General features: G+C 39.1%; 1 protein-coding gene across 4 annotated transcripts in view; it reads left to right on the forward strand.

Annotated features, from left to right (window-relative positions):
* Positions 1-804: 804 nt before the first annotated feature.
* Positions 805-27,112, forward strand: part of NBEA (neurobeachin) — a 613,622-nt gene continuing 587,314 nt past the window's right edge. For all 4 annotated transcript variants that reach the window (XM_081214387.1, XM_081214388.1, XM_081214389.1 and 1 more), the window contains exon 1: positions 805-1,753. In XM_081214387.1, coding sequence (XP_081070513.1) covers positions 1,448-1,753 — 306 coding nt within the window. In that variant the 5' untranslated portion in view covers positions 805-1,447. The remainder of the gene's footprint in view (positions 1,754-27,112) is intronic.

Consider the following 27,112-nt stretch of genomic DNA (forward strand, 5'->3'; position numbering starts at 1 on the left):
TCTATATATGTGAAGACACAGAAATCTACTTTTACCACAGATCTAGGCTGGCAGAGAATTACCCATATTTTAAGATAATTCCCAAATCCTCTGAACTGTACATGCCTAAGAAAAAGGGGGGCATTATTAACTGGCATCATACCTGAGAATGGTTACTGATTTTTAAAATGTGGCATTCGTGTATCCCACCAAACTACTACCCCACAGTGTGCCACAGCGCAGCCTTTTTAGTCTGGGAGGTGAGTTCGAGAACTGTTTGTTGTTCAGAGCTCCATCCAGAGTGGATCACTGTTTGACAAGTTCTATTTTAAGTCGTGCCTGTGTGTGCAGGTGTCAGCCTCTTTCACGGCTGCAGAAAAAGAGCCCTTATACTCCATCTGTATCCTTCCCCCGACAATGCAGGATCATTCCGCACAGTGCGTTCGCTTCTGCTTTGCCAGCCACTTTTTCACTGGGAAATTCCAGGGGGGCCCGGCGGGCTGGAGTGAGGGAAGGGCGAAGAGGGGCAGAAAGAGGCCGTTTGCCAATCCCCTACCTTACAAGGCACCTGGCACTGGCAGTAGCAGCTGCTGGATGCGACGACGAAGATGATGAACCTCCTCCTAGCAAGAGGATATTGAGGGAATTAAGGAGGTGGCAACGAAGGCGAGACACACACTCTGTGTCCTTCCCCGCAGGGAGAATCCACCTTCCAGGGAAAAACTGTGAGGAAGCCACCACCCGCCCCGCCTCTGCCAGCTCGTCCCAGTGTTTGGCAGCGGTCCCCATGCACCTGCTCACCTGTCTATCCGTTCAGGGTGGTTGGGGGAGGGACGAGGGGTGTCGGGCTGGGTGGGTGGAAGGAGAAGGAGGGCAGGGCAAAAGAGGGGGTGCACGAGGGTTCCGCCCCCCGGAGGCTCTGCGCAGGCGCAGTGGCCGGTACCGCAGGCAGGGGGCGGCAACATGGCGGAGTGAGCGGCGGCGTCGGGGCTTCACAACAACAGTGGCGCCCGTAGCGGTGGCGGCAGCGGCGTTAGGAGCATCGGCCACAGCCTGAGCTTCAGCACCGGCCAGCGCCGCGGCCAGCTGCTCGCGCCTCAGGGCTTTTCGGAGCGGCGGCAGCATCTCCGCGGGGGGCGGGCCGGGCCGGACGGACCGGGAGGGGGAGCGAGAGGAGGCAGCGGCGGCCCCAGCGGCACAGCTGTTGGGCGGGCACTGCCGCTCGCCGGGCAGCGGTTAGCGGCGCCGCCACCGCCGGGAATAAGCCTGAGAATAACCCTCCGCCTCCGCCGGGGAGGGCGCCGGAAAGGGCCGGGCTGAGGCGCACGCGGGGAGCGGGCCCGGCGCCGCGGCGCTGGTGGATGCTGGGGCTCCGAGGCGACGGCCGGGGGGCGGGGGCCGAGGCAGGTATAACGGTACCGGCGGAGGCAGTGCCGCGGCTCTTTCCTTCTCCTCAGGAGGGGGGCAAATGGCGAGCGAGAAGCCGGGCCCGGGCCCGGGGCTCGAGCCTCAACCCGTGGGGCTCATCGCCGTCGGGGCCGGAGGCGGAGGCGGAGGCGGCGGCGGCGGGGGCAGCGGTGGTGGCGGCGGCAGCGGGATGGGGGAGCTGAGAGGGGCGTCCGGCTCCGGCTCCGGCTCGGTGGTGCTTCCCGCGGGGATGATTAACCCTTCGGTGCCGATCCGCAACATCCGGATGAAATTCGCAGTGTTGATTGGACTCATACAGGTCGGAGAGGTCAGCAACAGGGACATCGTGGAGACGGTGCTCAACCTGGTAAGGGAAAAAGGCGTGCTCGCCATCTGCCTCCCAGCCCCCATGGCCTCCCTCTCCAGACGCTGGCTCCCACCCCTCCACCACCCCCCTGGTCACACACGCAGCGCGTCCCTGCGAGCCCAGATCGTCCGGCGGGTATTGCTTAGCGGGTGACCTGCCTGCGCGCTGCCCAAACCACGCCACCTCCCTGCTCTCCTCCGGTCCTCTCCTGCCACCTGAGCGCAGAGCCCAACTTAACACCGCTTATTATCACTTCTCATGACTATGAGTCGTCAATTGTTCCTTGCCGTGCAGGTTTTGGGTTGACTTGAGAGTTTAGTTAGGGGGAGCGGAAGGCCTCCTTTTCTCTGGGGTTCTTTCTCCGACACTCTTAATTGTCCGTGGTGTGGCTCTCTGAGGATGGAAGCCTTGCCCCTGGAGCCTAAATTCCCCGGCGCTGCTGAAATGCGAGAAGCTCATTAAGTCCAACTTGAGCAGCTGGGAGGTGATGTTTTCCATTGAGGAGGAAAAATGATGCAGTTTTGCATCTGCCTTTAAATATATTACGAGGCTATGTTGGAGAATGTTGTGGCTGTATCTCCCCCCCCCCATCTCTTTTTAGGTAGCCTTCCTTTCTTTGTAATATTGCCCTGAATATGCTGACCTCTTAAGTCATTTTTTGTGCACATGAGATGTTAAAATGTGAGGACACCAAATCATACAGGTTGATTTCTATGGTTGCCTTCAGAGAGCATGGCATGTGGATAAAGATTAGAGGAAGGGTGTTAAATTCAACCCTAGGTTTTGGTTTCCTTCGGGATAAGAAAGAGTTACTGCAGAACTGTGTATGACTTAATGTTTTGCGATATCTGTCTACGGAGAGGCTAAGAAGCGTTTGAGATGTCAGGGGAAGACATGGGGAAGAAATAAAGAGGGGAGAATCATAGATTTCGGATAATAGCACTAGTTCATTTAAGATTAATTCATGTTTTAATGCCTTGTAAGTGCAGTTTTTGCTGCAGCAAAGCTTTTTAAACAGTTTTCTCTGCAATACCTAGTCTTTGACAAACTGTAAGGTTGGGTTTTGGAAGGCAAGCTTAAATCAGGAGCAATCAGTTGGCTATTGTATTTGGTGTGGAGTCACAGGAATATAAAAATTTGCTTGCAGGGAGATTTTATCACACCTATGCAGTCAGAATTTTCAGCTAAGCAATTATTTTTATTTGATCTATTGGAAAACTGAAAGAAAGCTGCAGCTACAGCAGTGGTGCCCTGAGACAGGGACAGGGATTAGATAATGTCTTTGGTACCTCTTAAATTCACAGAGGAGTTAAAGCTGTTTTTTGTTTGTTTGTTTGTTTTGCTGGGGTGTCACGTCAAAGATAAGAGAATATTTGACTTTTCTTTGTTATATTTATTCCTGTTTAAATACCAAACACCTCTTTGTACTTCTGTGTACCTATCAAACAAATCACAAAAAGTCAGTGTAAGTTTGGGGGACTGTCACTGCGTTGGTATAACCAAATTCTTTTCGAGACACTAATAGAAATATTGTGTTCTTGGGTGTTTTAATTATAACCAGCTGCAAATAGGAGGTCAGTACTTGCCCTTTTTTTTTTTTTTTAACGAGATGAAATCTCAAAATATGTTAGTAGGTTATCAGGTACTGTATTTATGTAAATTTAAAAGGAAACATTTAAAGTTTTTTTTTTTTTTTACAGTTTTCCAGATTTCCAATACCATTTTTACCTTAGGTGGTGTGATATTAGGTTATTTTTAATAAGTATTTGTATGCTTACTTAATACATTTTAACGTGATAAGAGGCAATAGAGGCTCCTACAAGCTGGAAACTGATTTGAATGTGTAACCAGTTTGGACTCTGCAGCAGTAGCAATGTATGCTGGATCAGTTCTTAACAGATGGGGTTCTATAGATATACAGTAGGTTAAGAAAGGAAGTGAAATATTTCTTTTGAGGTAAAAAAGAAATTTAGTTCTCTTCAGTGCAGTGAAAATCTGGCATGAAGTCTCAATATGCAAACATTATTTTAAAGATTAACTTTACTGTTAAGCTTAATTAGAGTAATCAGAAATAAGGTAATACTGACATGGTATATCCCTACATCCATTTAAGACATTGTAGCTGCGTTACAAAGACATTTTTATTTTTGGCATAAAGAAAGTTAGGTTTAAAATTTCTTTGTAGTATTTAAAGAGTACAATTGATCTTTAAATGGAAACTTTTGGGGAAAAGAATGACAAAAGGAGCTATTTACTATTAAGTTGTTAATTATATTGATTGTGGAATACACATTAGTCATTTGCAATGTAGTTTTTCTTGAATGGTAGGTTTAGTGCTTTATCTTTCCAATATACTCATGATGAAAATGTCATGTGAAAATTTAAGTTGATTGGGAAAATATTTGGAGATCATAGGCATTTAAAAAATAATTATCAAAACTTAATTCTATTTATTTAATGAGTAAATCAGTAAAATCCATTTAAGGCACTCAGTGACTTGCTAAAGGTTGGAAGCCTCTAATATTAATCTCTAAAATGAGTTTTTTCAGTTTTCAGTCTTAATTTAAAACATTAAATTAAAAAGTAGGTGGAATAGTGAAATATTTATCACAGTGATTTCTATGACAGAAAAGAAAGGAAGGAGAACTAATGAAACTTCAAAACAAAACGGTTTCTACCTTAAACAAAACCCTGTCTCAGTCACCTTTGTCAGAATATTTTTTTTCCTTTTTTTCCTGTATGTTATTTTTCTTTATATGATGAGAATACTGATACTTGGTTGTTAGGTTTCTCACATGCCTTGCCCAAAGAATTAAAAGTTTTGCAGAGTAAAGTTGAAGTATGCATTAAAATATAGGACTCCTTTAACACAGCCATGGTTGTAATTTTGGGGCTTTTTTCTTTTGCCAAAGGTAGAGGTCCATTTCCACTATTAGGTGGATTGTGGGAGTTTGTTGAAGAATCACCATGGAATGAGAAATAAAATGAGTAATTTCCATTGTAGATGAACGTATTTGTACAATGATATTATAGTTGACTTGAAACATTCAAATACAAGGTGGACAAGATCAGGAAGATGAGTAAGTTAGTTTGTAAATAGGTTACAGTGAGGGTGTATTGTCAAGGATTTTGCATTGTAGCTTTACCGATGGAAAAAAACTGATCATCAACAAATTTTGGCTTTGGGAGGTATTATTTAATGTGGCAGTATAAGAGCATTTAACTGTAGAAAAGGAACTTTGTTTGTTGTTTCAGTTATAAAACAGGCATAGTACTTAATCCATTGCTTTGTTTGTAAACACACTTCACATATGTTTATATAAAGTTTTTCCTTCCTTGAAGTAAATTCTATGTATACATAATATGTTCTTTGTTTATAACATGAACATGTCTTCTTATCACAGATTTTAATATAAACTTATTTTTAGAAAAGCTAAAATAAAGGATTAATATTTACTTAAAGAATTGACAGTAGGACTTTTTTGAATAGCTCTCTTAGGTAGTATAAATCTATAGCATTTAATTTATAGTTATTTTTTCACAAATTGTGCAATATATTAGTGTATCTTTCGCTGTAGAAAATATTTCCTCTGATAATTTTATTTTTTTATGTTCTAAGTGGCATACTGTATATTGTATTAAAAGCATAACAAGATACTTTGAGGGGACTTTGTGGGCTAAGTGCCTCTCTTCTCTTGACGTATGGATCATGGTATTATTGTTCAAAGGAAATTTGAAAGTTATTCTTCTATACTTGAATGTGACAGTAACTTTTCTTCCTTAGAGTTTTTTTCACTTGCAGCTTGATATAAATATCTTTAAAATTATATTTTCAAGATATTTTTAATTTCACAAACAAAAGATGTGTTTTTGAACTAAATTTACTCTAAAAATATGTGGTTGCATTTTTGAATCATGAAGTCCTTAATATTAATAAAACCACATTTATTTATATTAAAAGAGAATTTTCTACATTTTAATTTAGGTCGACATGTAAGTCTTTTCATATTAATTTGAATTATATTTTATTCTTGTTATCAGGTATTGAAAATTAAATTGAGTGCATATGTAAATATTGGAAGTTTCAATATCTTAAGGAGTTCTGAGGTTTTCCTCAAAAGTATTAATTTAGTCATATAATGACATTAAGCAGCATATATTCTATAACAAGTCTGTTATCAAGTTATATTAATTTTAAATAAGTATTTTTTATATTGCTAGTCAGTTTTTGGCAAATACTATGTGGTTAATTAAATGTATCTCAAGGTTCCCTCATCTTTTGTTATACATTTTTCAGACACAGTGTCAAGAAATTCATTGGTTCCAGCGAAATCAGCTCCCATTCTGGATCACCGATGTAGCAGTATTATACAATTCAATCATCCACATTTTTGACTATTTACTTTAATATTATTTTACATCAGTTAGTTTCATAGATTTTTCATTTATTGCCTATACTTCTGATATTTTGTGCAATGTCAGCATATCTCCTTATACAAAGATATACCTATCATTCTCTAGTATTGTGTATAGTATTTAGTTATTTATACATGTTTCCACTCCTATGCTGTGAACTCTGTGAGAGCAAAAGCCTACATTATGTATATTTATTTTTTGTATTTCTGGCTCCTGGATAAGTTAAGTGCATTTTGAGTGTGCAGGACACCATTATTAGGCAGTAGAGGACAAGTTTCTGAAATTCTGTTCAACAGTAGGGTCCAGACCCAAGATCTTGAAATAAATTAGACTCATGTAAAGTTAATGTATTGCCTATTCTTATAATTAGAAATATTTGTTGAATATGTATGATGTTCTCTATGTAAGCATTACTATATATGTAAATATTTTGAACTGACATCTTGGAATAAGAATCTGGTAATTATTTTTCAATATATGTATGTCAAGTATATATACATGTAACTAAGATCACATTATTTTAAACAAAGAATAATATATATGGCATTGAATAGAAATTAAAAAAAATTGTAGCCAGTTGTCATGTTACTAGGAATAATGGGCATTTCTTGTTTCTGTCTGTCTTGCATACATTTCCCCTTTTTGGTAATAGTATCTCAATTTTCCTTTAATGAACCACTCATCCTCCAATCTTAGTTCAGCTGGTTCAGGTGGGTTCAGGTGGGCTGGTGTATAACCCAGACATGTCCAGAATCACCATGATTGGTTCAGGGATGAGCAGTTAACCTGAGGGGAGCCACAGGGTGAGTCACAGGACTTGGGAACTCTTCTTGTTGGGGATGTTGAGCTGGTAGACTCATCCTATAGCTGTAGGTACCTGTATTAGAATTTGACCGAGTGTGAAACCAAGAGAGATAAATATATTCTTGATTCTGCTTGAGCACTTGGAGTTCTCTGTGTCTGTGGTGATTATCTTCTAACCATTAAATTCTCTCTTTCAGAGTTTATTATTGTTATTAGCTTTAAGTCAGTTTAAATTGGGTTTTTGTCACTTGTAAATAGAAGGAATTCTTACTAGCATAGACATTAGTAACTGGAAGTGGGGTATTGTAGGAGCAGACCTTGAATGTTGAAATGGAGTGCAAGGCAGTGAGGACTGCTTTCCCCTAGCAGTTCCTTAAAAGGAATTATGGAACAGCTGTTTCGATTGTCACCTGGGTTGTCTTTGCCCGTGGAGCTACTAAAGCTGGAACTTTAGGGATCCTCTAGTGTGCTGTCCACTTCTTGCCTTATAAGAAAGGAGTTTGCTTTGGTCCAGCTGGAATGCTTGAGAGCACAGAGGGGAGAAAATATTGTCCTTCCAAGTAAGAGAGGCCTTTTCTGCCTGTAGCTGCCATACAAGAGAATCAGAAAATTAAGAACCTTGAGGATTGGAAAGCCCAATTTTTTGTGTGTGTGTTTTTTGTTTTTTTTTGTTTTGTTTTATTTTTTGTTTTTTACCCTATGCTAAAATTGGTAAAAGGAAAGACAGGAGTTTAAAGCCAGGTAAAGTTCTGTTTTACAAGCTTCTCTCAAGCACCTCATGCTTATACTCCCAACCTCCTGACCAAAGTAACAATCCAGTTACTAAAGAGTTTTAAAAGAGGATGCAACCAGGGAACAAGTGATAGAATAGCTGTGCCTCCTCATCCAGCTTATTATTTCACATTGCTTCAAGGGAAATCATTAAGCAGAGGGTTTTAAGGGATGAGTAATGTGAAGGCCTATTGCTATGAGACTGAATATTGTTATGAAATTTAAAAGGTAGATTGGTATCTTGACAAGATCTCTGACTTTGGTTACTAGTTCAACCAGTTGACTGAAATAAATTGACCAAAAGCTTACTGAGCTTTTAGGGAAACAATTTCCAGGGCAACCTCAAGCCTGGTAAACAAAGACCTGTGTTCTTTTTACTTCTAAGGCAATTCTAAGCCTCAGTAAGAGGAAGTGGGTTGCTAAAGCAGTACAGCTGCTAGAAGGAAAATCTGAGGCCATAGAGGATAACGGACAAGTGAGGTCTTCTGAGATAGTGGTAATAAGTGCATCCAGATTGGTTGACCAAGAGACTCCATTCCCGTAACAGGCAATTCTTGCTACTCTGACCAGTAGTATATGGACAGTGGTTTGAATTAGTGACCATGGTTTGTTTACTGTTGATTTGCAAACTGGTCCCCACGCACAGAAGGCAAGGAGAGACTGAAGAAAAGAGGCAGACCACTCCAGATTGGTAGCTGGCAGGTTTATTAAGCAGGGGAGCTTATGAGGCTTGTCTTGGGCAGCCGCAAGATGAGTGGTCTCTACACCTGCCTGCCAGAATCTTAAAAGTTAAACTACAGAGGCCTTAACTAAGTTCAGTCACATATACCATCCAGATGGTTTCAACAACACCTTGCTCTCAAGGCTATTCCTTGGAAGTGTTCCCACTGTGGGAACAGTAGGCAGAGTCTGTATTCTAAGGACAGGGGAGGGGGTGAGGAGCCTCTGATTGCCCAGATCCAGCTCATGGGTCAGCTGACAGTCATGTCCTCTTGATTATTTCCTCCATATTTATCTTCTCCACTCTTCTAAGTGGGCATTATTATTATTTATTTTTTCTTTTGCCATTGTATATTGATTAACGGGGGATAGTTAAATTTATTACATAGATATATATTGTCAGATTATGAGGTACCACGAAAAAATGCATGTTTAGAACTGACCAAGAATAATACTAATAGCACAAAGATTTCAGACTTGTAGCTGGATCCAGTAACTTGGCATTGTCTTTGTTTTCCTCCCTGCCTCCCAGACCCATGGTGAAGTGATGAGTGCATTTTCTGTTGTGGTTAAGATAGTAACATTGTTAAACATGGATATTTAAGAAGTTATATATATGGAAAGAAGTGAATGTATAAGGTGGCTGGGTATCCCAGGGCTAGAATGTTGTAGATTTCTTTTGGTTTTGGCTGCATAGCATCCATTCCTTCTGCTGTTAACAGTTCTGAATTTTTTGATTGAGGAGTCATCTCTTCTTGATTCTTGGTTTATATGGTTTGGGGTTTCCCTGGACTCCTTTCTGCTTTCCTGGACCAGGAATAGAAACTGTACTTGGCCCATCAGTAACAGATATTGGTTAAATATCTACCTGTACATCTGCAAAAGCTTGATAACTCCTTTCATTCTGCTGGAGAAAGAAAAAGATACTCATCACTGGAGTTGCTAAGATGTTAGCATGTTAAGTCTAGATTTGACTGTCACTCTGCTACCATGAAGGCAGAGTATGCTTGAGGATAGAGCTATCACAGAGGCACCAAGAACCAAGAGATTACTGATGACATCTTTGGAGCCTTTCAAGTCACTTATACTGCCAGGCTTTTCAGTGCATTAAGCTAATACATTTCTTGTTTTGCTTAAGCCAGTTTGAATCAGGTTTCTATTCGTTGCACTCCAGTGATTCCTAACTAATATTTAGAATTAAAATTATAAAAAAAGCTTTAGGTATTAAGTGCCATAGGACAAATCATAAGAAAAATAATTTGGCAAAGGACTTGATGCATTTCAAGAAAGAAGAAAGAGACATTGCTAATTATTATGAAAATTCATCTTCACTAAATAAGAACATAAGGTAATAGTGAGATACCCTGAAAAAGAAATGATTAAAAGGAAAATTACCAGTGTTTTATCAGCACGCTAAAATAATCTTAAATGACGTTGTTGGGCATGTAAAATGGTACAGCTGTTCTGAATGACATTTTCCCAATATGAGTCAAGAAGTTTAAAGAGGTTCTTGTCATTAATCCTTAGTTCTTTAGGCTAAGGAAAAATTACCTGTGGACAAGTATGAGGGTTAAATGTAGTTTAATGATATAAAAAATTAGCAATAACCTATATGTTCACATTAGGAAAAGTTTATGTAATTTTATATCTATGTTATGAAATATTATACAGCCATTCACACTTTATGTGCCTCAGTTTCCTTATGTGTAAAGGAGTTACCTCATAAGGTTGTACAGATTAAATGAATTAATATATGTAAAGTGCTTGGTACAAAGCTAACTTTATATAGTATTTACTATTGTTATTTTTATTCTTATCTTGAGCCTGATGACCATATGATCATAGAAAGAAAATAATGATCTAACTAAAACTGAGTTCTGTTTTAGTTTGGACTACCTGAGCTGGTGAACCTGTCAGAGAAGGAATCTCAGGTGTCCACCTTCTAATGAAACATAGGGGGTCTGTTTTGAATCCCGCATAGTCTTTAACAGTGCCTGGGGTAGTTTTTCCTAATGGGAAATTGGGGAATGAATAGGCATGAGGTGACACAGCTTCCTTTGCCTAGAATTCCTTCTGTCTCTTCCTTCCCTGACGTGGCTGAATTTCACATGTGGATGTATACTAGGCCATGAAGGGTGATCCTGGGTAAATAATACCTCCCTCTTGGAGTATTAGCTTAAATATTTAGAAAACTACTTGAGTTACAAACGTAAGAGGCAAGTTGGACTGAAAACTATTTTGTGATCAGTTGTTTTAGAAAATTATATTAGTGTATATTTTAATAGCTCTTAACTGTTTCCAGTGTACTTGCAAAATTGTGCTGTGTTAACTAATCCTCAGAATAACTCCCTTTTCAGATGCCATTCCTTCTCTACAGATGTGGAAACTAAGACTGCAGGAAATGTGAAGTATTAGACAAAGTTATCCAGGTATTAAGTACCAGAGCTAGGACTCAGGCCTTCAGGTTCAAAGGCTATAATCTTCTCCATTATTGAACAAAATGTAGCTGCTTAGAAATTATCCCAAAGGCTTGCATTATATGAAGAGACGATGCTGGAAAGGGAGGGTCCAGCCAGCATCAGTGAGCTGATTCTGTGGTAGAGAATGCTGCCCATAGAGGACTCAGAACTTGCTGATCACAGGAAATAAAAATGAATGCAGGACAGTTTGATGGATTTGTACACAAAATGATCTAACGGCCTATGTTGTGAAGTATTAATTTTTGAGTTTTGGGGAATGGTGATACAGTATTATAAATGGTAACTAGCTTTCATTTGTATACCTTTTCACTAGGCAAAGTGTGGATATTTTAGATATTACTCTGAACAAGAAAAAAATAGTATGCATTGATATATTTATTTTATATAGAAAAAGTAGATTTGTTATGTTTTAGTGTTAATCAGATGCACCACCACATATACCATGTTTGCTTGGATAGAACAAATGAGTTAACTAGAGTCTAGGTGATATAATTGCCAATAACTGTGATTCTCCTTTCAGTTCACTGAAGTAGAGCAAACATTGTTTAACAGAAAATGTTATGGAAGTGTTAACTGTCTAGATATATTTCTCTTTAGCAACTACTTCCATTTTCAGAAAGAAGTAACTTGCAGCTGATTTAAAGATGGTATATGAGTATTTCCAATGTTTTTAAAAAACTTTTCACACGTGGGGAAGGAATTGGCATTTATAGAATTGGGGTTGATAGCATACCTTATGTTTTTAAGATCCTCTACCAGCCCCTTTGAAATAAATGTGGGTCTACTTTAATATAATAAGTAAACCACGGCTGAAATTAAGGGGCTTGTCCAAGGTTGCAAAGCAGAAAGTAGACTAAAAGCTAGATGTTCTGTTCCTGGGTTTGTTGCTCTTTAATCTTTACATGCCAAGCACTGTGTTAAGCATACACTATGCATTATCTTATCTTATCATCTTGACCTGCAATATAAAATCTTCAATGAAATAAAAATAGTCATTGTCTTTCTAGGTTAAACTAAGTCTGGTATTTTAAAAGAGAAGTATTTTCAGCTCTAATTATATCAGCAATATTTTATTATAAAATGTCATAAAATTATTGTACTTGATTTGTATTTATTTTCTATAACTTGATTACCCTTTAAGAGTCCTCGAATTTAAATTAAGTATTTAAATTAGTTTTAAAGCTTATGAGATATGAGTCATCAGTGGAAGAATTTTCTTTTATTATGCTGTCTTTACTGTTACTTGCTGAATAATCATTGCATTTTTCAAGTTATCATGTCTTCCTTTTTCTGTCTAAAGAACTGTTCATGTTTCAAGAATCAGCTGTTGTCCCCCACTTAAGTGATGCCTTCTCTGATCTCCCCCTAATAGCTCTTCCTCCCATTTCTGTGCTCTCCCATAACACTTTGTACATAGTTCAGATTGCCTTGTCCTATTTTAATTATTTGTTTACTTGTCAGACTACCCGAGAGACTCTGAATCCCTTGAGATCAGAATGTTGTCTTATTCATCTTGGTATCCTGAGTACTTAACATAGAATCTAGAATTTTGTGCTGCTTAGTGAACTTGTTTTGAAAGAGGATTTTTTTTTCACATTTTGTATATTTTGCTTGTTTTTGTCACTTCTGGCTTAGTTACCAATCTTTTCTTCCCAGGTTATTCTGGTTCTTTTAATTTCTGTGTTTGCCTCTTGCTTTAACATTTCAGTTTTTATTTTTTAGAGGAAGGGGGTGGATAGAGATATTTTGATGTGTTTGTATATATGTATATAAGGAGTCATAGGGTCTTCAGATCTGGTGAATAGCCTGACTCTTATCACTTGCAAAGGTGAGGGAAGAACCAGTTGGGTTAAGATCCTTCAGGTTTTCACAGAATTCGAATTATCACCTAGATTCCCTCTTAGTCCAGTGTTTTGTTTTTTTTTTTTTCACTTTATCTTGGTGCCTGGAGTTCCACTTTGCCTCATATGACCCCATTTGGGGTCATAACTCTCATGGAGAAGCATACCTTTTTTTTTTTTCTTTCTTTCTTTTAACTCAGGCACACTCAGAACACTTAAAGTGATGATTAAATAAATTACTGAGTAATCCTAACCTAGTGTTCTATTGCCAGAGTCAAGATACTCATTGGGACTATAAAAAGGAATTACATGGTCCCTACCTTCAGTAACTTGAGGTTCAGTACAGGAAAAAGAAGAAAAATCAGACAAATTCCATTGTCAAAAAGTGATATTACAAAGATTTAAACAAAATGCTATGGAGACATTAATGGTTCCACTACCTTTGCTTGGAGGAGTCTGGGAAGGTATCATTGGTTAAGTGACTTTGGATTGGATCTTGAAGAACAAGTAACTATTTCCCAGCATATAAAGGGCAGGAGTGGAAAACTTTTCCACACAGAGGGACACGGGTCATGAGGGAGTCTTTCCATGGCTGTGTCCACTAACGTTAACTACAAACCACAATCAGGTTAGCTTTATTTCTTCTTGTAGAAATCCCACCCCCATCTTTTTTTTTTTTTTAATTCCATGAGTGTCCATTGGCTTCCTTTTTTTTAAGGTCCTTCAAGCACAGGGGAGGTGATAAAATGTATTCATTGAGTTATTTGAGGATTTCTGTTTGTGTAGGTATTTGTGGTTCATGAATAAGAGTAAAGGTGGAGGAAGAGATGAAAGGAAATGAACTAAGGGTGTTGAAAGTTATTTTTAATTTTTTCAGCCTTATAAAATCAGAATTCTTAACAGTGTAACATTTTATCAAAGTAGACTTAATGGTTTTCTAAAGTCTAGAAGGAAATTCAGGTGGGCCTGATGCAGTTCAGTATCAAGATCACCATTAAGAAGACTTTTTTCTCTTAACTGGTCTAGTATTAGTACTGTTTTGTTCAGCTTCTTCCTCTGTAAGGAAATCCTGTTCCCTCCCACCCGCTAAAGGACAGTGGTTTTTCCTTTCTGCAAATCAAATTATAGTTTTTCAATTAGCAGCATTACAAAATTTCAAAGAATGTTCCAGAAAAAAATGTTAGACGCTAGGTCAAATAATATTATATGTGATAGTGCAGCAACTATTTATAAAATAGTATATTTACTTTCATGATTTTTAAAAGTTGAGATTTAATGATTCATCTTTAAAGTGTGACTTTTCACGCTGTAGTTTCTTTGGAGTATCTGTTCCTATGAATAAAATATGCTAAGGCGTCAATTTTGTGTTTTTTCTTTCTTCTGGGTGTTAATCTGTTCACATGCTTGTTTCATTGCTATTATTGTTGAAGTCATCCCCCTGGCAGACAGCAGGCCCTAACTGGGTGGGATTGTAATTGCAGTCTTTTAGCCATTGACTATACTAAGTTTAGATTCAAATGGAAATGTAACCCATTTTTTTGGTCTCATTAGTACCACACAAGGACTGACTACACTAATTGGTCACAGTTCAGCCAGCTTGCCTGAGTGGTCTTGGAGTTGTTTTGAACCATTAACATTTTTTCATCCTGGGCTTTAGGATAAAAAGCATTAGTTTTTAGGATGACTGACTGACTTATTTTAGGGGTGGGTGGAGTAGCTGTGAAGAAGCATTTTTCTTTGTGAAAATACTCATTTAGGTACTTTTATCGAAAGTATGTTGAACAAATAGATTTTAGTCAGATTTGCTGATTTTTTTCATTAATTATGTTGGGCTATTTTTATTCTAGAAATAACGTTTAACCTGATTAGTGATCTACACTCTGAAAGGTAAACTAATGTATTTTAGTTACTGCATGACAAATTGTCATTCAGAATGATAGCTGCACCCAATTACATTGAAAAATTATGCTGCCAAACTATGAAATAAATTAAAGATGACCTGCTTAGAAAATATGGCATATAGACATTTACAACAGAGATTTCACTTCTAGTGAAAGAGTGCTTGGGGTTTTGGATCAATATGATAATGCATTCTGTATCTTAGAGCCCAAACTTGTTATCTTTGTATGTAAAAGGAATAAAGGTATATATTAATGGAGAGGTAGTTTATGAGAATAACATTTAATAATTAGATGTATCATATTTGTGGCACATGTTATTAGTTGTTAAAGAGGGACTCTATTAAAGTAATTTATTCTTGAAGAAAAACTAGAAAGTTTTGCTTTATATAATGATAGTCAGCTATGAATGTTTAATATGCACTGTTACTGAATTATGTAATTTTACAGTTGACTTAATTGTCACTTTCTAATTGTCTAATTGTCACTATATTTAATTTGCAGGTTTTCTAGTTCTTTTGTTCATGGTTACTTCTTCTTCCTCCTTCCCCTTGCCCCCTCCACTATTTAAATACTGATCTGTTGGGTCTGAATATATATACTTATTTTCATCCTAATGCCACATCTGACCACATAACCATTTTATTCCACAGATATTTTTAGAATCCTCACACCATGTGTGATGCTAAACACTGAGGATACAGTGATCAAGACACAATCCCTGCCCTGGAATTTATAGCACTGCAGGGAGTCAAAAATACAGGCAATGAAATGTGTGAATTCTAAGATAGAAATAAATTAAGGAACAGTGGGCAACATTGAGGGGAGAAATGTACCAAGGGAGTCAAGGGAGGGCTCCATAAAAGTGGTGATATTTGAATTGAGTTTTGGAAGATGGCTAGATCTGTCTAGAGCTGTGCAGTCACAGAATAGCTACTAGCCACATGTGGCTAGTGAGCACTTGAAATGTTCCATAAGCATAAAGTGTGCACTTGATTTTGAAGAGCTGGTATAGAAAACTATCATGTTAGTAATTTAAAAATATTTATTACATGCTGAAATAATATTTTAGATATGTTGGGTTAAATGAAATATAAATTAATTTTACCTATTTTCCTTTATATTTTTCTTTTAATGTGGCTGATAGAAAATTTTAAATTACATAACATGGCTTGCATTATATTTTTATTGGCCAGCACTGATTTTTTTTTTAATAACAAATTTAATCAGTAATACATATACATATGTTTCCATATCCCCTCCCTTTTGCGTCTCCCTCCCACCCTCCCTATCCCACCCCTCCAGGCGGTCACAAAGCACCGAGCTGATCTCCCTGTGCTATGCGGCTGCTTCCCACTAGCTATCTACCTTACGTTTGGTAGTGTATATATGTCCATGCCGCTCTTTCACTTTGTCACAGCTTACCCTTCCCCCTCCCCATATCCTCAAGTCCATTCTCTAGTAGGTCTGTGTCTTTATTCCTGTCTTACCCTTATGTTCTTCATGACATTTTTTTTCTTAAATTCCATATATATGTGTTAGCATACGGTATTTGTCTTTCTCTTTCTGACTTACTTCACTCTGTATGACAGACTCTAGGTCTATCCACCTCATTACAAATAGCTCAATTTCATTTCTTTTTATGGCTGAGTAATATTCCATTGTATATATGTGCCACATCTTCTTTATCCATTCATCCGATGATGGACACTTAGGTTGTTTCCATCTCCGGGCTATTGTAAATAGGGCTGCTATGAACATTTTGGTACATGTCTCTTTTTGAATTATGGTTTTCTCAGGGTATATGCCCAGTAGTGGGATTGCTGGGTCATATGGTAGTTCTATTTGTAGTTTTTTAAGGAACCTCCATACCGTTCTCCATAGCGGCTGTACCAATTCACATTCCCACCAGCAGTGCAAGAGTGTTCCCTTTTTTCCACACCCTCTCCAGCATTTATTGTTTCTAGATTTTTTGATGATGGCCATTCTGACTGGTGTGAGATGATATCTCATTGTAGTTTTGATTTGCATTTCTCTAATGAGTAAAGATGTTGAGCATCCTTTCATGTGTTTGTTGGCAGTCTGTATATCTTCTGTGGAGAAATGTCTATTTAGGTCTTCTGCCCATTTTTGGATTGGGTTGTTTGTTTTTTTGTTATTGAGCTGCATGAGCTGCTTATAAATTTTGGAGATTAATCCTTTGTCAGTTGCTTCATTTGCAAATATTTTCTCCCATTCTGAGGGTTGTCTTTTGGTCTTGTTTATGGTTTCCTTTGCTGTGCAAAAGCTTTTAAGTTTCATTAGGTCCCATGTGTTTATTTTTGTCTTTATTTCCATTTCTCTAGGAGGTGGGTCAAAAAGGATCTTGCTGTGATTTATGTCATAGAGTGTTCTGCCTATGTTTTCCTCTAAGAGTTTGATGGTTTCTGGCCTTACATTTAGGTCTTTAATCCATTTTGAGCTTATTTTTGTGTATGGTGTTAGGGAGTGACCTAATCTCATACTTTTACATGTCCCTATCCAGTTTTCCCAGCACCACTTATTGAAGAGACTGTCCTTTCTCCACTGTACATTCCTGCCTCCTTTATCAAAGATAAGGTGACCATATGTCCGTGGGTTTAACTCTGGGCTTTCTATCCTGTTCCATTGATCTATCTTTCTGTTTTTGTGCCAGTACCACACTGTCTTGATTACTGTAGCTTTGTAGTATAGTCTGAAGTCAGGGAGCCTGATTCCTCCAGCTCCGTTTTTCGTTCTCAAGATTGCTTTGGCTATTCGGGGTCTTTTGTGTTTCCATACAAATTGTGAAATTTTTTGTTCTAGTTCTGTGAAAAATGCCAGTGGTAGTTTGATAGGGATTGCATTGAATCTGTAGATTGCTTTGGGTAGTAGAGTCATTTTCATAATGTTGATTCTTCCAATCCAAGAACATGGTACATCTCTCCATCTATTTGTATCATCTTTAATTTCTTTCATCAGTGTCTTATAATTTTCTGCATACAGGTCTTTTGTCTCCTTAGGTAGGCTTATTCCTAGATATTTTATTCTTTTTGTTGCAGTGGTAAATGGGAGTGTTTCCTTGATTTCACTTTCAGATTTTTCATCATTAGTATATAGGAATGCCAGAGATTTCTGTGCATTAATTTTGTATCCTGCAACTTTACCAAATTCATTGATTAACTCTAGTAGTTTTCTGGTAGCATCTTTAGGATTCTCTATGTATAGTATCATGTCATCTGCAAACAGTGACAGCTTTACTTCTTCTTTTCCAATTTGGATTCCTTTTATTTCCTTTTCTTCTCTGATTGCTGTGGCTAAAACTTCCAAAGCTAGGTTGAATAAGAGTGGTGAGAGTGGGCAACCTTGTCTTGTTCCTGATCTTAGTGGAAATGGTTTCAGTTTTTCACCATTGAGGACGATGCTGGCTGTGGGTTTGTCATATATGGCCTTTATTATGTTGAGGAAAGTTCCCTCTATGCCTACTTTCTGCAGGGTTTTTACCATAAATGGGTGCTGAATTTTGTCGAAAGCTTTCTCTGCATCTATTGAGATGATCATATGGTTTTTCTCCTTCAGTTTGTTAATATGGTGTATCACGTTGATTGATTTGCGTATATTGAAGAATCCTTGCATTCCTGGAATAAACCCCACTTGATCATGGTGTATGATCCTTTTAATGTGCTGTTGGATTCTGTTTGCTAGTATTTTGTTGAGGATTTTTGCATCTATGTTCATCAGTGATATTGGCCTGTAGTTTACTTTCTTTGTGACATCCTTGTCTGGTTTTGGTATCAAGGTGATGGTGGCCTCGTAGAATGAGTTTGGGAGTGTTCCTCCCTCTGCTATATTTTGGAAGAGTTTGAGAAGGATAGGTGTTAGCTTTTCTCTAAATGCTTGATAGAATTCGCCTGTGAAGCCGTCTGGTCCTGGGCTTTTGTTTGTTGGAAGATTTTTTATCACAGTTTCAATTTCAGTGCTTGTGATTGGTCTGTTCATATTTTCTATTTCTTCCTGATTCAGTCTTGGCAGGTTGTGCATTTCTAAGAATTTGTCCATTTCTTCCAGGTTGTCCATTTTATTGGCATAGAGTTGCTTATAGTAATCTCTCATGATCTTTTGTATTTCTGCAGTGTCAGTTGTTACTTCTCCTTTTTCATTTCTAATTCTATTGATTTGAGTCTTCTCCCTTTTTTTCTTGATGAGTCTGGCTAATGGTTTATCAATTTTGTTTATCTTCTCAAAGAACCAGCTTTTAGTTTTATTGATCTTTGCTATCATTTCCTTCATTTCTTTTTCATTTATTTCTGATCTGATTTTTATGATTTCTTTCCTTCTGCTAACTTTGGGATGTTTTTGTTCTTCTTTCTCTAATTGCTTTAGGTGCAAGGTTAGGTTGTTTATTCGTGATGTTTCCTGTTTCTTAAGGTGGGATTGTATTGCTATAAACTTCCCTCTTAGAACTGCTTTTGCTGCATCCCATAGGTTTTGGGTCGTCGTGTCTCCATTGTCATTTGTTTCTAGGTATTTTTTAATTTCCTCTTTGATTTCTTCAGTGATCACTTCGTTATTAAGTAGTGTATTGTTTAGCCTCCATGTGTTTGTATTTTTTACAGCTCTTTTCCTGTAATTGATATCTAGTCTCATAGCATTGTGGTCGGAAAAGATACTTGATACAATTTCAATTTTCTTAAATTTACCAAGGCTTGATTTGTGACCCAAGATATGATCCTGGAGAATGTTCCATGAGCACTTGAGAAAAATGTGTATTCTGTTGTTTTTGGATGGAATGTCCTATAAATATCAATTAAGTCCATCTTGTTTAATGTATCATTTAAAGATTGTGTTTCCTTATTTATTTTCATTTTGGATGATCTGTCCATTGGTGAAAGTGGGGTGTTAAAGTCCCCTACTATGAGTGTGTTACTGTCGATTTCTCCTTTTATGGCTGTTAGTATTTGCCTTATGTATTGAGGTGCTCCTATGTTTGGTGCATAAATATTTACAATTGTTATATCTTCTTCTTGGATCGATCCCTTGATCATTAGGTAGTGTCCCTCTTTGTCTCTTCTAGTAGTCTTTATTTTAAAGTCTATTTTGTCTGATATGAGAATTGCTACTCCAGCTTTCTTTTGGTTTCCATTTGCATGGAATATCTTTTTCCATCCCCTTACTTTCAGTCTGTATGTGTCTCTAGGTCTGAAGTGGGTCTCTTGTAGACAGCATATATATGGGTCTTGTTTTTGTATCCATTCAGCCAATCTGTATCTTTTGGTGGGAGCATTTAGTCCATTTACATTTAAGGTAATTATTGATATGTATGTTCGTGTTCCCATTTCCTTAATTGTTTTGGGTTTGTTATTGTAGGTCTTTTCCTTCTGTTGTGTTTCTTGCCTAGAGAAGTTCCTTTAGCATTTGTTGTAAAGCTGGTTTGGTGGTGCTGAACTCTCTCAGCTTTTGCCTGTCTGTAAAGGTTTTAATTTCTCCATCAAATCTGAATGAGATCCTTGCTGGGTAGAGTAATCTTGGTTGCAGGTTTTTCTCCTTCATCACTTTAATTATGTCCTGCCACTCCCTTCTGGCTTGTAGAGTTTCTGCTGAGAGATCAGCTGTTATCCTGATGGGGATTCCCTTGTGTGTTATTTGTTGTTTTTGCCTTGCTGCTTTTAATATGATTCTTTGTGTTTAATTTTTGACAGTTTGATTAATATGTGTCTTGGCGTATTTCTCCTTGGATTTATTCTGTATGGGACTCTCTGTGCCTCCTGGACTTGATTAACTATTTCCTTTCCCATATTGGGGAAGTTTTCAACTATAATCTCTTCAAATATTTTCTCAGTCCCTTTCTTTTTCTCTTCTTCTTCTGGAACCCCTATAATTCGAATGTTGGTGCGTTTAATGTTGTCCCAGAGGTCTCTGAGACTCTCCTCTGTTCTTTTCAGTCTTTTTTCTTTATTTTGCTCTGCAGCAGTTATTTCCACTATTTTATCTTCCATGTCACTTATCCGTTCTTCTGCCTCAGTTATTCTGCTATTGATCCCATCTAGAGTATTTTTCATTTCATTTATTGTGTTTTTAATCGATGCTTGATTCATCTTTAGTTCTTCTAGGTCCTTGTTAACTGTTTCTTGCATTTTGTCTATTCTATTTCCAAGATTTTGGATCTGGGAAATAGAATCTTGGATCATCTTTACCATCATTATTCTGAATTCTTTTTCAGGTAGACTGCCTATTACCTCTTCATTTGTTAGATCTGGTAGGTTTTTATCTTGCTCCTTCATCTGCTGTGTGTTTTTCTGTCTTCTCATTTTGCTTATGTTACTGTGTTTGGGGTCTCCTTTTTGCAGGCTGCCAGTTCGTAGTTCCCGTTGTTTTTGGTGTCTGTCCCCAGTGGCTAAGGTTGGTTTAGTGGGTTGTGTAGGCTTCCGGGTGGAGGGGACTAGTGCCTGTGTTCTGGTGGATGAGGCTGGATCTTGTCTTTCTGGTGGGCAGGTCCACGTCTGGTGGTGTGTTTTGGGGTATCTGCGGACTTTTTATGATTTTAGGCCACCTCTCTGCTAATGGGTGGCGTTGTGTTCCTGTCTTGCTAGTTGTTTGGCTTAGGGTGTCCAGCACTGTAGCTTGCTGGTCGTTGAGTGAAGCTGGGTGCTGGTGTTGAGATGGAGATCTCTGGAAGATTTTTGCCGTTTGATATTATGTGGAGCTGGGAGGTCTCTTGTGGACCAGTGTCCTGAAGTTGGCTCTCCCACCTCAGAGGCACAGCACTGACTCCGGGATCCTCAATTTGGGATGATGTGTTGTCTATTCATGTATTCCACAGATGCAGGGTACATCAAGTTGATTGTGGAGCTTTAATCTGCTGCTTCTGAGGCTGCTGGGAGAGGTTTCCCTTTCTCTTCTTTGTTCTCACAGCTCCTGGGTCTCAGCTTTGGATTTGGCTCCGCCTCTGCGTGTAGGTCGCCGGAGGGCTTCTGTTCTTCGCTCAGACAGGGCAGGGTTAAAGGAGCAGCCTCTTTGGGGACTCTGGCTCACTCAGGCCGGGCGTGAGGGAGGGGCACGGAGTGCGGGGCGAGCCTGCAGCGGCAGAAGTCGGCGTGACGTTGCACCAGCCCGAGGCGCGCCGTGCGTTCTCCCAGGGAAGCCGCCCCTGGATCCCGGGACCCCGGCAGTGGCGGGCTGCACAGGCTCCCGGAAGGGCGTTGTGGGCAGTGACCTGCACTCGCACACAGGCTTCTTGGCGGCGGCAGCAGCAGCCCCAGCGTCCCACGCCCGTCACTGGGCTCCGCGCTTTTGGTCGCGACTCGCGCCCGTCTGTGGAGCCCCTTGAAGCAGTGCTCTTAATCCCCTCTCCTCGTGCACCAGGAAACCAAGAGGGAAGAAAAAGTCTCTTGCCTCTTCGGCAGCTCCAGAGTTCTCCCGGACTCCCTCCCGGCTAGCTGTGGCACATTAGCCCCCTTCAGGCTGAGTTCTCGCCGCCAGCCCCAGTCCTTTCCCTGCGCTCTGACCGAAGCCCGAGCCTCAGCTTCCAGCGCTGCGCGCCCCGGCGGGCGAGCAGACAAGCCTCTCGGGCCGGTGAGCGCCGCCCGGCACCGATCCTCTGTGTGGGGATCTCTCCACTTTGCCCTACCCAGGTATGTGGGGAGTTTCTTGCCTTTTGGGAGGTCTGGGGTCTTCTGCCAGCGTTCAGTAGGTGTTCTGTAGGAGTTGTTCCACGTGTAGCTGTATTTCTGGTGTATCCGTGGGGAGGAAGGTGATCTCCGCGTCTTACTCTTCCGCCATCTTACCCGGAAGTCGGCCAGCACTGATTTATAGGGGACGTCTCAAAAGTAGATGAACCATTGTAAGTATAGAAAGAAACTAATAGATATTCTAGCATGCTCTCTTTTCTTTTAATATATCTGCTTATACATGTGTATATATGCGTATATATACTGCATATTCATATACTGTATATACTTACACTTACAGACACATATATACATAACCTTTATATTGTTTGAGCCACTCATATTGTGGGTTTTCCTGTTAAGTGTAAGTAAACCTCATCCTAACTAGTGCATTGACTTAATGGCAACAATTTAAAAACCACATATCATTGGGGAAAAACGTGTTCTCCCTGCCCTGGTAAAAGTTGCTTAAATAATTCATGGAAATCAATATTGCAACAAATTAAAATGCATTTTATTGTCAGCAGATACTTTGGAAGGAAAATTGTAAGCATTGCTACAGAGTTAAAGAAATAGAATAAAATGTAGTTGTTTTGTAGGAGTTGGATGAAGTGCTGTTATTTCTAACATGTTTTGCTTATAAAATTTGCTAGATGGTTTCTTAATGGAATAAACAACTGCTTTTTGTGAGTTAACTGTTAAAATTTTTATATGAAAATACACTTTCTGGAAATGCATGTATGCCCTATTTGCCAAAACCAGAAATTGAGGGCCTGAGTGAGCCAGAGTCCCCGAAGCGGCTGCTCCTTTAACCCTGTCCTGTTGGAGCGAAGAACAGAGGCCCTCCAGCGACCTACACGCAGAGGCGGAGCCAAATCCAAAGCTGAGACCCAGGAGCTGTGAGAACAAAGAAGAGAAAGGGAAATCTCTCCCAGCAGCCTCAGAAGCAGCAGATTAAAGCTCCACAATCAACTTGATGTACCCTGCATCTGTGGAATACATGAATAGACAACACATCATCCCAAATTGAGGAGCCAGGAGTCAGTGCTGTGCCTCTGAGGTGGGAGAGCCAACTTCAAGACACTGGTCCACAAGAGACCTCCCAGCTCCACATAATATCAAACGGCGAAAATCTTCCAGAGATCTCCATCTCAACACCAGCACCCAGCTTCACTCAACGACCAGCAAGCTACAGTACTGGACACCCTATGCCAAACAACTAGCAAGACAGGAACACAACACCACCCATTAGCAGAGAGGCTGCCTAAAATCATAAAAAGTCCGCAGACACCCCAAAACACACCACCAGACGTGGACCTGCCCACCAGAAAGACAAGATCGAGCCTCATCCACCAGAACACAGGCACTAGTCCCCTCCACCCGGAAGCCTACACAACCCACTAAACCAACCTTAGCCACTGGGGACAGACACCAAAAACAACGGGAACTACGAACTGGCAGCCTGCAAAAAGGAGACCCCAAACACAGTAACATAAGCAAAATGAGAAGACAGAAAAACACAGCAGATGAAGGAGCAAGATAAAAACCTACCAGATCTAACAAATGAAGAGGTAATAGGCAGTCTACCTGAAAAAGAATTCAGAATAATGATGGTAAAGATGATCCAAGATTCTATTTCCCAGATCCAAAATCTTGGAAATAGAATAGACAAAATGCAAGAAACAGTTAACAAGGACCTAGAAGAACTAAAGATGAATCAAGCATCGATTAAAAACACAATAAATGAAATGAAAAATACTCTAGATGGGATCAATAGCAGAATAACTGAGGCAGAAGAACGGATAAGTGACATGGAAGATAAAATAGTGGAAATAACTGCTGCAGAGCAAAATAAAGAAAAAAGACTGAAAAGAACAGAGGAGAGTCTCAGAGACCTCTGGGACAACATTAAACGCACCAACATTCGAATTATAGGGGTTCCAGAAGAAGAAGAGAAAAAGAAAGGGACTGAGAAAATATTTGAAGAGATTATAGTTGAAAACTTCCCTAATATGGGAAAGGAAATAGTTAATCAAGTCCAGGAGGCACAGAGAGTCCCATACAGAATAAATCCAAGGAGAAATACGCCAAGACACATATTAATCAAACTGTCAAAAATTAAACACAAAGAAATCATATTAAAAGCAGCAAGGCAAAAACAACAAATAACGCACAAGGGAATCCCCATCAGGATAACAGCTGATCTCTCAGCAGAAACTCTACAAGCCAGAAGGGAGTGGCAGGACATAATTAAAGTGATGAAGGAGAAAAACCTGCAACCAAGATTACTCTACCCAGCAAGGATCTCATTCCGATTTGATGGAGAAATTAAAACCTTTACAGACAGGCAAAAGCTGAGAGAGTTCAGCACCACCAAACCAGCTTTACAACAAATGCTAAAGGAACTTCTCTAGGCAAGAAACACAACAGAAGGAAAAGACCTACAATAACGAACCCAAAACAATTAAGGAAATGGGAATAGGAACATACATATCGATAATTACCTTAAATGTAAATGGACTAAATGCTCCCACCAAAAGACACAGACTGGCTGAATGGATACAAAAACAAGACCCATATATATGCTGTCTACAAGAGACCCACTTCAGACCTAGAGACACATACAGACCGAAAGTAAGGGGATGGAAAAAGATATTCCATGCAAATGGAAATCAAAAGAAAGCTGGAGTAGCAATTCTCATATCAGACAAAATAGACTTTAAAATAAAGACTACTAGAAGAGACAAGGACACTACATAATGATCAAGGGATTGATCCAAGAAGAAGATATAACAATTGTAAATATTTATGCACCCAACATAGGAGCACCTCAATACATAAGGCAAATACTAACAGCCATAAAAGGAGAAATCGACAGTAACACACTCATAGTAGGGGACTTTAACACCCCACTTTCACCAATGGACAGATCATCCAAAATGAAAATAAATAAGGAAATACAAGCTTTAAATGATACATTAAACAAGATGGACTTAATTGATATTTATAGGACATTCCATCCAAAAACAACAGAATACACATTTTTCTCAAGTGCTCATGGAACATTCTCCAGGATCATATCTTGGGTCACAAATCAAGCCTTGGTAAATTTAAGAAAATTGAAGTTGTATCAAGTATCTTTTCTGACCACAATGCTATGAGACTAGATATCAATTACAGGAAAAGATCTGTAAAAAATACAAACACATGGAGGCTAAACAATACACTACCTAACGAAGTGATCACTGAAGAAATCAAAGAGGAAATCAAAAAATACCTAGAAACAAATGACAATGGAGACACGACGACCCAAAACCTATGGGATGCAGCAAAAGCAGTTCTAAGAGGGAAGTTTATAGCAATACAATCCCACCTTAAGAAACAGGAAACATCTCGAATAAACAACCTAACCTTGCACCTAAAGCAATTAGAGAAAGAAGAACAAAAACACCCCATAGTTAGCAGAGGGAAAGAAATCATAAAAATCAGATCAGAAATAAATGAAAAAGAAATGAAGGAAACGATAGCAAAGATCAATAAAACTAAAAGCTGGTTCTTTGAGAAGATAAACAAAATTGATAAACCATTAGCCAGACTCATCAAGAAAAAAAGGGAGAAGACTCAAATCAATAGAATTAGAAATGAAAAAGGAGAAGTAACAACTGACACTGCAGAAATACAAAAGATCATGAGAGATTACTACAAGCAACTCTATGCCAATAAAATGGACAACCTGGAAGAAATGGGAAAATTCTTAGAAATGCACAACCTGCCAAGACTGAATCAGGAAGAAATAGAAAATATGAACAGACCAATCACAAGCACTGAAATTGAAACTGTGATAAAAAATCTTCCAACAAACAAAAGCCCAGGACCAGACGGCTTCACAGGCGAATTCTATCAAGCATTTAGAGAAAAGCTAACACCTATCCTTCTCAAACTCTTCCAAAATATAGCAGAGGGAGGAACACTCCCAAACTCATTCTACGAGGCCACCATCACCTTGATACCAAAACCAGACAAGGATGTCACAAAGAAAGTAAACTACAGGCCAATATCACTGATGAACATAGATGCAAAAATCCTCAACAAAATACTAGCAAACAGAATCCAACAGCACATTAAAAGGATCATACACCATGATCAAGTGGGGTTTATTCCAGGAATGCAAGGATTCTTCAATATACGCAAATCAATCAACGTGATACACCATATTAACAAACTGAAGGAGAAAAACCATATGATCATCTCAATAGATGCAGAGAAAGCTTTCGACAAAATTCAGCACCCATTTATGGTAAAAACCCTGCAGAAAGTAGGCATAGAGGGAACTTTCCTCAACATAATAAAGGCCATATATGACAAACCCACAGCCAGCATCGTCCTCAATGGTGAAAAACTGAAACCATTTCCACTAAGATCAGGAACAAGACAAGGTTGCCCACTCTCACCACTCTTATTCAACCTAGCTTTGGAATTTTTAGCCACAGCAATCAGAGAAGAAAAGGAAATAAAAGGAATCCAAATTGGAAAAGAAGAAGTAAAGCTGTCACTGTTTGCAGATGACATGATACTATACATAGAGAATCCTAAAGATGCTACCAGAAAAGTACTAGAGCTAATCAATGAATTTGGTAAAGTAGCAGGATACAAAGTTAATGCACAGAAATCTCTGGCATTCCTATATACTAATGATGAAAAATCTGAAAGTGAAATCAAGGAAACACTCCCATTTACCACTGCAACAAAAAGAATAAAATATCTA

This window comes from Mesoplodon bidens (assembly GCF_964165515.1).
Source record: "Mesoplodon bidens genome assembly, chromosome: 17".
Lineage (NCBI taxonomy): Eukaryota > Metazoa > Chordata > Mammalia > Artiodactyla > Ziphiidae > Mesoplodon > Mesoplodon bidens.